This window comes from Aspergillus pseudotamarii (genome assembly GCF_009193445.1).
Source record: "Aspergillus pseudotamarii strain CBS 117625 unplaced genomic scaffold BDV38scaffold_5, whole genome shotgun sequence".
In the NCBI taxonomy this organism is placed as follows: domain Eukaryota; kingdom Fungi; phylum Ascomycota; class Eurotiomycetes; order Eurotiales; family Aspergillaceae; genus Aspergillus; species Aspergillus pseudotamarii.
The window spans coordinates 903,513-916,301 of NW_022475019.1; the positions used below are offsets into that span (position 1 = coordinate 903,513).

The following is a 12,789-nucleotide window of genomic DNA, read 5'->3' on the forward strand; positions in this document are numbered from 1 at the left end:
ATCCAATTATGCGTCCCATTTCTATTTCCAGTCCCGTCCTGCCGATATGAATCTACGCGCTGGCGTCGAGGCTCAACTTCCTTCCCTGTTTGAGCTTGCATATGGAGCTTGGACGGGGGTCTAGATCCCTTTCCTGGGATTTTGCGGATACCGGATTTGATTTGTCGGTAGGTGCTGGGGATCGGCGGTTGGCGGGTGAGCTTTGATCGTGTACTTTGGGTCTAGATCTTGGGGTTTTGAGTATGTGTGCTATATTTGTTTTCTTGATCTGGAGTTTAGGGACTGGGGGTGTGGTATATAAGGGTGTGTTTTGGTCTTGTGAAATGGAAGATGGTCAAGATCAGATCATCGCATCGCATTCATTACTTTAATAATACTAAGTCGGACGTTCCTTTCAGATTTATTCATTGGGTCTTTGATTTGAAGAAACACGTTCTTTGTACCGGAATATACATAATTGCGCTCCTTCTATCGTTTCCATTCTTGTTCTGCTGTGAAAAAATCCCGAAATACAGTCATTACATCCTCTCTTGATTTGCGAATATAATTAAATCAACCTTCCAACATGCCTAAATACGGAGCCCTCGGCGCAACTTTCATGATTGCCCGGATCATCCAGGCCTGCTGTCTTATTGCTATCATCGGATTGACGGCCAACTTCATCGCAGAGATTGTAAACAGTGATCTCACTCCTCCTGGCATCTTTATCGGGACAATTACAGTGGTATGCCGCCAGCCCTAATCGCGATCATTAACCCCGTTCGAAACAGAATTACCAACTAACTGGGCTTGATTCAAAATAGACCTGCATCGCTGTAATCTACTGCATAATCACCGCGATTCTTTTCTTCGATAATATCCTCCCCTTCCTAGCTTCCGCCATCGCTGACTTCCTCCTCCTCATCGCCGTCATTGTTGTGGCTGTCATCATCGGGAAACCACTGTCATATCTGCAATGTGATAAGATTGCCGAGGTCACCGACAAGATTTCCAGCGCGTATGCCTTCGCCACGAAACTGAGCAGCTATCTATCCCATCTGAACGGAACGTTGCAGTACGGGACTTTGATTGGCGCCAGTAAGGGGGTTTGTTTGGAGGCGAAGAGTATTTGGGGGTTGAGTATTGCTTTGTGGTGAGTTCTTCTTTTTCTCTCTTGTTTCCTTCAATGTCGTGTTGTTGGCGACCCCTGTGGATTGAGTCTGGTGCTAACTGCAGGCTAGTATCATGTTCCTTTTCTCGACGATCTGCTGCATCTGTCTCTGGAAACAGAAGAAGGCGAGTGGGACGGAGAAGTTGGATGGCTAAGCCGTTCCGAAATGAGTAATGTGTATCAGTTATGGGAAGGTTGATGTTAATGTGGTCGGCGGGTATTGTCGAAGCGTCGCAATATGAAGTAATATTTTTTTTTCCTTTGTGATTTCTGCTTTGTCTTCTGTATATTGGTACTGTTTGCCCTAATACTCTCCATTCCCTGAGGTTTGCAAGCTTTTTCTGTCTATCTGTCTGTTGTTTTTTTCTTTTTTCGTATATTCTGCTCCCTAAATTTCGTTCGTCCCATTGTACGTAGTATCTAAATAATCCAGTCAGCCAAATCCACCCCCAAATCCAAATATCAACAACTCACCACCCTAAACTCATATACAACCTCCACACCAACTCACCTTTCCTCCCCTCTTCCTCCATGAACAAACCAAGAAAGATGGAGTCAGTCACCCCGAACTAACAGGCGGGATAACAGCAACTTCATTCCCCGCCTCAATTACTACCCCTTCACAATCATTGACATCCACATACTCCTCTCCCAGACTCACTCCACAGCTACTCAGTACCTTCTCTTGTATGCCCGGGTACTTGGACTCCAAGATATCAAAGAGCTGGTTGAGGGGTAGTGGGGCGGGGAGGGATTCGGTCTGTTTGCCGGTGTAGGTGGTTGCGGATGAGAAGTAGTGGATTTGGAAGGTTGGAGTTGTCATCTTTTTTTCTTTCTTTTTGTTATCTTTCTTCCTTTTTGATTGTGGGGATGTGTCGAATGTGTTTTGGAGGTGATGAAGTCGGAGTAGGAATGAGTTGGAGAAAGAAATTCGCGAGAGGGGCGGAGAACTAGACCCAATTCATCGAGAAGATATATATAAATGCGGGGTTGATGTTGATATCATCGCTTATCAGCTACTATTTGATTACCTCCGGTACACGATGTATCGCGGAAAATTAATCAAAAAGGAATCAGATGTGTCGATCTGATCATTTCCATTAACGTATCCAATCATATGTCCATACCATGTCGTAAATGTCATCCTACTGACTCAAAGCCCGGAATGCGCCTACCAAATCCCTCCGCAAGTCTTCCCAATTCTCTAATCCTACACTGATCCGCAACAATCGGCGATCCACCGTCGCATCACTCATTGTCCGCCACTCAATTAGGGTCTCCACGCCTCCGAGACTGGTGGCATGCTGGAAGAAGGCGAGTTTACTGGGCAGCTTACGCGCATAGTCCTCGGTTTTCATGCTGATCGAAAACACCGGTCCGAACCCGTTCGGCATCTGCTTGAGCAACCATGATTCGTCCTCTTTCTGCAAACTAGCATGAAACACCTGTTGCAGAGCAGCCTGAGTCGCAGCCTCGTCGCTGTCAGGGGCTGGGTTTTGCGCCTGCAGTGCGTTGTGCAACCATGTGACCAGGTTCGTGGCATTCTGGCTCTGCCGCTGCACGCGAACCTCCAGGGTCCGTAAACTGCGTGTGCCTAGCCAGCTCTCCATATTGCCCATTACACTACCCAGGAAAACCCGATCCTCAAACAGCCGCCGGGCCCAATCACTCCGCTGTGTAGCTAGAACACCACAAAGGAGGTCGCTGTGTCCACCGAAGTATTTGGTACCGGAATGCATGACCAAGTCTGCGCCCCATTGGAACGGGTCCTGAAGGCCCGGCGGAGCAAAAGTGCTATCTACAATAAGATATGCTCCGCGCGAGTGCGCTTTCTTGGCGTACTCTTCGATGTTGAAAGCAGTGCCTTCAGGGTTGACCGGAGTCTCCAGAAGGATCGCATCTCCCGACTCCAATTGTTCAGCCGGGCAGTCGAGATCCAGCTTTTGAAGACCGGTGAGACGGCCGAAGAGCTTAATAACGCCGTGACATCCATGGTATCCGTTTCCAACCGCAATTCGGCGGGGATTCAGTAGGACGAGTGCTGCATGCAAGGCCGAAAGACCGGACGAGTAACTGATCACCTCGCCATGGAGAAGTGAAGAAAGGAGGGCTTCAAATCGGTTCAAATTAGGCGACGTCAGACGAGAGTAGATATGCTTGGTCTTGTCCTGATCATACTAAAGTGAAACTATCAGACCGGCTCAACGGATTGCATAGAATGGCCGAGGATCAAAGGAACGTACACCACTGAGATCTGCTGCCGGCACAAGTTCCTCGGGATCATCAGGGTACCGGAAGGTGGTGGAAAGGTGCAGCGGAGGGGCTACATCGGTGACCACGTTCAGCGCCTCATCTGCATGCAAGGCATGCGTAGCAGCGGCAATGTTGTCGTTGGCTGGAGCCATTGTACAGTACGGGGCCTGAGAATGGCTAGGAGAGAAGGGAGAAAGAGGGTCACCGGCCGAAACTGGGGGATTCGACGCCGGCCTCTTGAAAGAAGTGGGGGAATGACCGGGAGAGAGGGGGGTGGCACGTGACACGTGGGTCCGCCGTTCAACTGCGTGATATTCATTTCATATATACAAGTCATCAATGGTGGCCACATAGATACAGTGTTATTTGCTAAACGCGGGTTTACCGCCGAAGGGAACTCATCCGAGATGGTTCCCGAGACGATCCTGGAAGGGCAGCTTGCAAATTGGCTCGGTCTAGATCGGAAATTGTTAGCGCAGCCTACTACTCCATCGGGCGGAACAAACATACCAGCTTCAGAATCGAAACCAATCGAAATATCATCATTCTCGCTGGGGAAGTCGGGCATATCCAAGCAGATGAAACTAGATGTGGGATCATCGCCGGTTTTTGGTAGCGCAAACTTGGCATCACACAGCTTAATGCAAAACTTGCCCGAGCGAGTGAAGTTTTCGTATACATCGGTGCCTTTGAGTACAAAGTTCATGCACTTTCCATGGTGGAAGTCATTCAAGAATGCTATCAGTTGTATCACCTTATCATGTTGAACCACTTGAATGCGGGCTCTAGTCGATTCCCACTTCTTCGTAATTGGGACCACCATGCGACGTCGTGATATCGTGAAGGAAGTAGCAATACTGTTTCCGTTAGTCTGGCGAGACCTGGGCAACAAAGAAGATCTATCATACCCATCATATAGCACGTTGAAGCCCGTGACAGCGGCCTCAAACTTGTGAAGGTCTGCGAAAGTCAGTAACTGGGTCGGACAAGCGCTACTTAGCAAGAAGGAATACCTTTGACAGTCGCAAAGTCAAACCGGCGGACCATTGGCTTGACCATCGCGATCTGCATGAAATCCGCCAAGCGGTCCGGCATCTCAGGAGTGGTGAGATTCTCAGCGATGGAGACGGTCAGATCATGTTGTCCAGGCCGGTACAGACTAAGGCCCGTACGGTTGTTGATGTCCAAACCCAGCTTCAACTCGCCAGGACCTAACGTAATATTAGCAGTAGCTCGGCGGCACCTGAATATGCAACATACCAAGGTTGATACGGTCCGTGACAGATCCCCATTCTGTCGCCACGAAAGCCCGTAAATGCTCTGAGAGAATAGTTGGGCCATATTGATGGTCAACAAAGGCGTGCTCCTGATCAATAACCGACACACTACCAGCAGGAAATTGCAAGTGGGATGTCTCAGGCTGGCCGTTGAATCGATCAGCTGGCTGTTCGATGGAGTAAGCGCGGATAGGGATATCAGGTGTCTTAATCTCCCCTTCTTTAGTTGTCATTCCAAGCAGTAGAGAATGCAGGGCACTACGCTCCTCGACGTCGTGAAACGTCATTAGCATAGACCGACTCCTGCCATCCTGTTTGACTTTGAGCATGAGAGCCGGCGCCCCATCCTCGCCTCTAAGAAGACCAAACACAATTGGTGCATTATGACCAAGAATGTGGCTTACGCTACTGACCGTCTTGACCTTGGGGCTTGTGAGAACTGCAATCCGATAGCCTTGGTGTACTTCGCGACTACCAGTGCCCTCGGTCACGGTCATGGAGCGCTCAAACAGCCGAACGCGGCAGCGCTCAATAGGTTCCGCAGGGAACGTCTTGCTTTTGCTAGGATCCATATATTGGAAAACCTTCAAAGTTGTTTCATAGATTGTAGACTCGTCGGATTTCGGTTGCAAACTAGCTTCGGTTTGCTGTGTATATTGCACAATGTTCCACAGGTTTTTGAAATCATCCTCTTGGAACATCACGTCCAACTGAAACCCACGGGGAAGTTTTACTTGCATGAAGTTTGATCGCACGCGCCAATGCACATCGTTCCATGTAGGACCCTTTTTCTTATCCGACTGAATCATGACATTGACCAATTCATTTTGACTGGTAATGGAGGCGAATACGTACCAGTCGGCCCGGTCACGGATAATAGATAGTACGCACGGCAGGGGTTCGTCATGGTGCGTACCATCCTCACTGGAGCTCACCATAACCTTCACAAACATGCTTCCATAGCAGAAATATCGACTGGTATCACCTAGTGGCATAATTTGTGCCAGATTCGGCCCTTGCCCAGATTTGTCGACCAACATAGACCTCGTGGCAGTGCCAGAAAGGATGGCTGAGACATCAGGCGCAAAGGCAGGATATTTCAGCCACATCCTGGTGTCGGCCTGGACTCCTGCACCTCCGGTGGCATCGATTGAGGTAATAATATTGTTCCTTTTGATAGACATTGCCAAAGACCGCAAGTGATTTAAGATCGTTTGGTGCAAGCTCAGGAGGTCAGCCAAGCGTTTGTCGCCTGTTGTGCTTGTCACCGCTAGCAAAGCGTCGACGCTCATCGCGCCGTAATGACTCAACTCGTTATGTTTAGGGATAATGTTTTCACATATCCACAATGCTTTACCAAGATCAACTACAGCCTGTTTCGCGGTTTCCGTGGCAGTAGACTGCTGCGGACTGGAACTGGAGCTCGAAGGGCGAGATCGTGCGTACACCTCGAGCGTTTTCTTTCCGCGCATAAACCACCAAACCGCAGCCCTCACCCATTCTGTGAGCGAATATTCCATCAAGGGCTTCTTCCTCTCTGCATCATGTCGAATGAGGCTTTCGTGCTGCGCCACATACGTCTTGAGGTCCGTAAAAGCCGCTTCACCAAACTGGTTGGCAATAGATCGTAAGGACATCTTGGGCACTTGAGGGTTTCGTGGAGCGTCACGGTTGTCTCGACTGCTCGGGCGACCTGGGCTACCCAGGGCAGAATCCCTGGAAGGCGGCAGCGGTTTTGGAGGCGACGCGCTTATCGATACGCTGGCCGGTGAGAGACCAGAAGGTAGCGTGGGCTCAACGGGCGGAGAAACTGGTCCTCGCGATGGTGGGCTGGCAGGGTTTCGGAAAGGGTTGGCTTCTTGTTCGGCCTCGTCTTCTGAGATCGGAGGTGTTTCATATTCGGAGCTTGGACTATCGGGCACCGTTGGGGCTGCTGCGGCCACCGGGATCGGCCCTTGCCCTTCCTTATTGTCATTGACCGGTGACGGAGGATCTTGATAACGATGTTGCAGAGCACGACCTTCCTCAGCTTGCATCCTATCCCGGACTCGCTGTGCAAACGTACTGGATTCGGGCGACGCTCGGAATGACAGGCGAGATCCGGGCTGGCCCACGTTTAGTGTCATGAGAAAATCGGAATCCTGAGAACTCTGTAAAAATAACGGCTTGGCCGCAAGGGGGTTGATTTTGTCTTGCGTGTTCGTACGCTGATGCCGTGACGCAAGCCCGCCTCCCACCGAGGTATCAAGCTGAAGCTGAGGAAGTGTCGGCTGACGAGCATCCAGTATATCTCCCGGTTGACTTGAACCTTGACTATTTTGACGATTGCGATTCTTGGATATCACCACCGTGGGCGTTTCCGATTCGTCACCACCCTCACCGATCACCTCGGGCGCCCTCTCAACGAACTTGACTCGCAGGCCTTTCCGAGCGGGATTCTTCGGGGGAGCCCTCGGAAAGCTCGTAGATGGATAACTATCGGTGGCTGAAGCGGGTTTTGCAATGGGAGAGGCCTCTGAGGCGTCTTGGGATGATGATGATGATTGCCACCGTTGTGAGACATCTAAACGTGGTGTTGGCAGCCCTCGCGAAGCCCCAGCAGTCGAGTGAGCTCCGTGAGATCCATATGATACCGTATTTGAACGAACGGGCGCCAGGAACGACTCGATTTGCTGGTCGGTCGCATCACCACCCCTGCCACCACCATCAAGCTTACTTAGTTTATCCTTCGAAAATAGCTTTTCTCTCCATCGAGGCTTCGTAGTCGGTTTCCGCTGGGGAGTGGCTTTGGTGTCACCCAGGAAAGCGAAAGGGTCATCTGTAGACATGTTCACTATTTTTGTCTCTGATAACAGGTTTGGTTTTCTATAGAAGCATAGCAAGTTCGGTAAGATCAGACGACAAAGGTCTTTAGGCCTTGTCTGTACTTTCCCCCGCCAAATCTGACTTTGTAGTGCTTGTGCGCCGACAGGGGATCGACAGGGGGACTAAAACTAGTCCTAAGTTGCGATCTGGTGTGGTCACGCAAGTGCCTTTAAGATCTAGGGAGACTCGAAGGATTGCGACTCGGGAAACAGCCAAGGATGACAAGGAGCGGCGGGGTACAAGAACGGCTGTGCCCAGGAGAACGTTATCGTGTCCGAGAAAAGTGTTGTTTGAGAGTGATCGGGGAATCCAGGTGGAGTGGGGAGACGAGAGGTGATAATAAAACACTCAGGATCGGGCAGCTTCCAACGCAGAAATTCGTCACCAGGCGAATTGGTACTACCGGGGGCTAGGAGACAGGCGTGATTGCCTTCGTTGTTTAGTGGAGTAGGGGACCGGCGATCTGCCAAAACCAATCAATTAGAACGACCATTCACAGGCGGAGTTTGCGACCAAGCGGCCATTGGAGCTGTGCTCAGGGGGGGAGCATGGAAATTAGGCCATGGAGCTAGACAAACCTAAGGTCCAAGAAATTTAGTTAAATCTGCTGAATTCCCGCGCCCCAATTGCGCACGAGGGGGGGCGTATCTGGAGTGGAAGTGGAGGATGTGGGTTATTGAGTAAGTGACAGACGATAGATAAAAGTATCAAGCTGAGCCAGCAGCTCTCTTTGTTCCTCGAACGGTTGCAGAAGTTGAAGAAGGAAAATCCCACTCCTCAGAAAGAATAATACTACTAGTACTAAGTCAGAGAAGACAAAGAAAGAAAGAAAGAAAGAAAGAAAGAAGGCGAGAAGAGAGCCAGAGAGGAAAAGGCCGCGCGAGGGAGTATGAAAGTGGACATGGTACGACCTCCGTGCTATTAAACTGTCGCCGACCGAAAAGCGGGTAAACTTCCTGTAATAATGAATGGAGAAACGGTAAACTTGGCCTTAGGCCGCTTCTCCGCAATACTAAGTCAGGGAACTCCCCAATCTCAAGGCTATCCAGCCATTCACATTCGACCGACTGTTCTACACTAGATTACATTCCGGACCAGATATGGTTTAGCCTTATCATTCTCGACGCACAATGGTTCGTTGCTAGTGCATTATCAGCTTTCATAAAATGAGAATGTCTTACACACCTCCATAGTTTTAATAATATTAATACTACTTAGTACTAGTTGTACCAGTAGTAGTACAAGGAATCGAGTGAAGAAGGGTGATTGTTTGTCAATTGAGAAATAATGATCACGTGCTTCCTATGGAGGAGAAGATACCGTCATTCGATTACATACTAGTACATACATCCAGACATCCATACCATACCGCAAAGCAGCAGTATGTACGGAGTATGTACAAGCAAATAGATTGGACTTACTGTAGGTTCGCAGTAGTACGTACAGGGTACCCTAACCTTAGGTTAGGGTAGGTATCCTTTACTTGCAACCCGATCCCATGATTCGCGTAATCTTAAGCACTCAGGATTCCTGCACCGCCTCTTTCTAAAACTGCCAGCTATTCATGTCTCAAGAAAAGATCCTCCCAACCTCCTCAACCACCTTACCCTTGGGGTAATATGGTCACACCAACTGAAGGTCGTCAGTCAAAACACGAGCGGCAAGTGAAACCCCTACCTATGAAGTCGTACAACTAGATTAAAATGGATCACGGGAACTTGACCTGGTCCCTACACAGGACAAGAATAGTAGTAGTTGACATCCCGTAATAGGACCTTCAGAGCTGGCACCTACTACTAATGGAATCCCTGCCGCTTTATCAAGCGAACGCATTCACCATTTTACCGTCTCTGAACCAATCATGAAACAGTCCCACTCCCCTCCTGGACATTCACAAGCCCTCATCATGAAACAACACTAGTCCTGTCTGGGATGGGCCCCGCATTGCTCTAACCCCCTTTAGGACAGAGTTGCTGATTGTCGAGTGGACCGATGACGACCCCAAAAAGCCGCCCTAACCTTGGACGAAGCGCCCATGCTAGGGGGGAAGAGATGGAAAGGATTCAATACATAACGTATGTCCATACAATACAGATGAAATACTGGGATATAGGAACTCAGATGAATTACCTTAACTCTGAACAGTCCACCCCAGAACGTACAGAAAGACATCTTAACCGTGGATGCCTAGGGCCGAGGAGAAGATCGATTGGGAGGTCTCAGTGGGCACCGCAGACGATGTTGCAATTCAATGACGGTCCCGCCACGTTGATGTTCGCTTATTTTTATTTATTTTATTTTATTTCATTTTATTTTTTCAGATCCTTTCCTTCTTCCTTTCCTTCGATGGGAGGACAATCGTAAATAAACGAAAATTCCCTCCTCAGGTCCACTGATGAGCATTAGGATTGACATGCTATGAGCTGATTTATTCCCGCTGTTGGTACGTGAATGAGCCAAATAGCGGCACATAAATTTTGATGAATTAACGCTGGGCACGTCCCTCTGTTTCCTATCCTCTCTCTGGTCTTAATACTTAATACCCGAGCTATATTACTATAGTGATAATGTCTTACTGTCTGGATATTTCCACAGCGACAGCGCAAGCCACAAAAAAGAAATGACACAAAACAGCTAGAAGCCTCTCCAGCCATGTTCCATACTGCTACATCTGAAACTCCATCCATAGACTACTAATTGGGCATGGAGTGAGAAACGCCAGGCATGTCTTTGATGGATGACAGCAAAAGCTTGGCAGGGACAATATCTATTCACCCATTAGGGAACAGCTAAGAGGAGCACAGTCCTCTCACATTCACAAATCTTGTAAACTAGCTGTATATCATGGGCAATTGGTCTTCTTGGGCACTCTTCTACGTACGGAGCTCTTCGGTCGGGTAAGCCCAATAAATGAAAAAAAAAATTATATAAAATAAGGTAGGAAAAAAGAAAAAGAATCTGAATGCGTAAGTTGTAATCGATCCCTTGCCGACGGCCACATCCTTATGATCACATTAAGAAGACCCGCCGACGATACGCCCTAAAAGGCATCATGTCCAGTGCCTAATTTCCAAAGGAGCCGAATATCAAATGAGCCAAGATCGGTCGGTGCCTGTTCGTAACCTCGGCTTTCCTCTTCCATCCTTCCCGGCGCATTCTGCGGGCTATAGCCACATAACTTTGATTGATAGAACCACAAATCCGCTGTCATGTCATGGCATATTTTGACCTCTTCAGGTGGCGAAGTCGGGTTAGAGTTCATCCTTAATGGTGAGGACTGGTTTCGTGAAGGTTTAGTGTCCTCTAGACAGTTGTCATCTTGGCTTTGATCGTATCGAACTTTTGACAGTTAATGTTGACCCTTTAGAGCAATTTTATTACATATAGTACATAAGCTTTGGATTGAGGAAAGAGTATTTGACTATGTATACCTTCTTCTCCTTCTTCTTATTTAATTTTAATTTTTGTTATTATTTTTTATTTTATTTAATTTTTATTTTTTTTGTGTTATATGTACTAAATATATATAGTAATTCGCTCTAGACGCTACGTGAAGAAAAGAAGGAATACGAGTTGTCTGGTTCAATTCCTTATGCTGGGAAGTATACATACATACGTACATACTCACCTGAGTTTTTAAAAGAGCCAGCACATACGCCGTATCATGATTGCGTATGAGAAGGTTTGCCCGTCTTGTTGCTTCCCCCGGTGTGGTCCACGGTGGGCGCTAACATGTTGGGAGCGCCAAATACATACGCAGTACTCCGTAGGCAACGACATTTTCACCCCCTTAATTAAGAAGAGGGATAAAAGAAAACCCCCATGCAATGGATATGGGAGCACTTTGGAAAGAGCTTTGACTATAGGGACAGCGTTTGCGGTGGTTAGTGCTCTGTATGCAGCATCGTTCAATTGAAGTTTATATACAATCTGATGCAAGGGGACACTATTTAGTACTGAGCCGATTTGATACCGTTCAACGGTTAGTGTGTTTACACGGCTGATTGTCAATACTCAGATAATTAAACACCAATCAATCACTGAGAAGTAGCAATTATCATGTTGACGACCAGACTCCACTATTTGTTTTCGGTGGTTTTAGTAGGGCTATAGTAGCGACGGTTGAATTTTCTTAGCAACGCACGTTGAATATGGCTCCTAAACTAGCACGTGCAATACGTCGAGAGATTCAGACTACGAGAGATGCAAACGCATTTACAGTACTCAGTGCAAGACATACGGAGTAGAGTCTTGTTGACATGCGGTTCGGGCGCTTAGTGAGCTTCTCGAATGATCTGAGAGTGTACATCCTCTGTCACCTTCGTCATGTCGGGGAAAGCCCGGTATACATGTCCGCACATGGAGAGAAATATATATCTCTAGACTTCAATCTACTCTCCGACATAGTAGCACAGCGATGTTTTTGTTTTTGAAGAATACGATCGCTGGGAAAACTGATCTTATGCACTCTTCAGCTGCTTTCAAGTCTACTCACCTGCATGCGAACTTGTAGATGACCCATCGCAGGAAAAAAAAAAAAAAAAAACACGAGGGGCAACAACCAATAATCAACTGGGTATCCGCTTCATCAGCAAGGAGGATTTGCGGTCGATAAATAATTTTGACGCATGAATTGCTCCGACAGCGACCATAACCTCTCTTCTTGGAATTTCCACCGTGAGCACTAAGTCAACTAGTAAGTGGGTTCCATAAGAGGTATCCATACGAGGGTCCAGAACCAGTTAATTCTGGTTGGTCATCGTAGCCGGTGGGAGTTCGATCCTCTCTATCGACTGATTCTCAGGCGCTGTGAAACCGGAGTTAGAATAGATATCGAACTACTTCACTTCTTCCATTTCATAGGGACAATCGGTTCACGATGGCCATCTACCGTAATGGTCATAATATCAATAGTAATAACAATAGGACCAAGCGAAATCAAAATCCCACGGCGATAGGTAATAATAGTGACATGGCTGAGACACGAGTGGGCTGAAAAGAGGCTTATACGACCGTTGGGTGGTGAGGATGAGTTGTGGTGGTGGTGGTTTGGTAGTGGGTGTGGGCTTTCGTTCAAGCTGGTTTTAGCGTTTCCAAGTTTAGCATCAAAAGCCACACCACCCAATCCATTGATTGGGCTTGAAGCAAAGGGAACAAACATAGCGCTGTCCCCGTCAGCAGGTGGTTTCGGGTCTATTCGACGGAAGCTTTTTGGCCTTCACATTCCAATCAATTTCCATCCTT

At 48.0% G+C, this 12,789-nt stretch overlaps 4 protein-coding genes across 4 annotated transcripts; 1 reads left to right on the plus strand and 3 right to left on the minus strand.

The window, feature by feature from the left end:
* The first annotated feature begins 339 nt into the window (after positions 1-339).
* On the plus strand, positions 340-1,616 carry BDV38DRAFT_236425 (uncharacterized protein). The gene is made up of 3 exons (XM_032053461.1): positions 340-724; positions 804-1,132; positions 1,221-1,616. The coding sequence occupies exons 1-3, from the start codon at positions 566-568 to the stop codon at positions 1,303-1,305; spliced, it is 573 nt and encodes a 190-aa protein (XP_031918444.1). The 5' UTR covers positions 340-565; the 3' UTR covers positions 1,306-1,616.
* On the minus strand, positions 1,527-2,116 carry BDV38DRAFT_236426 (MoaD/ThiS family protein). Its single transcript, XM_032053462.1, has 2 exons — positions 1,625-2,116; positions 1,527-1,570 (listed from the first exon to the last, which is right to left on the minus strand). Exon 1 carries the CDS (start codon positions 1,971-1,973, stop codon positions 1,710-1,712), a length of 264 nt encoding a protein of 87 aa, XP_031918445.1. The 5' UTR covers positions 1,974-2,116; the 3' UTR covers positions 1,527-1,570; positions 1,625-1,709.
* Positions 2,117-2,295: 179 nt separating this feature from the next.
* On the minus strand, positions 2,296-3,555 carry BDV38DRAFT_278546 (cystathionine gamma-synthase; the record flags this gene model as incomplete). The annotated part of the gene is made up of 2 exons (XM_032058754.1): positions 2,296-3,327; positions 3,394-3,555. 2 exons carry the CDS (start codon positions 3,553-3,555, stop codon positions 2,296-2,298), a joined length of 1,194 nt encoding a protein of 397 aa, XP_031918446.1.
* A 182-nt stretch (positions 3,556-3,737) lies between these two features.
* BDV38DRAFT_153678 (uncharacterized protein) lies at positions 3,738-7,805 on the minus strand. The gene is made up of 5 exons (XM_032051676.1): positions 4,664-7,805; positions 4,417-4,614; positions 4,312-4,363; positions 3,914-4,260; positions 3,738-3,858 (listed from the first exon to the last, which is right to left on the minus strand). The coding sequence occupies exons 1-5, from the start codon at positions 7,506-7,508 to the stop codon at positions 3,785-3,787; spliced, it is 3,516 nt and encodes a 1,171-aa protein (XP_031918447.1). The 5' UTR covers positions 7,509-7,805; the 3' UTR covers positions 3,738-3,784.
* Positions 7,806-12,789: the final 4,984 nt, after the last annotated feature.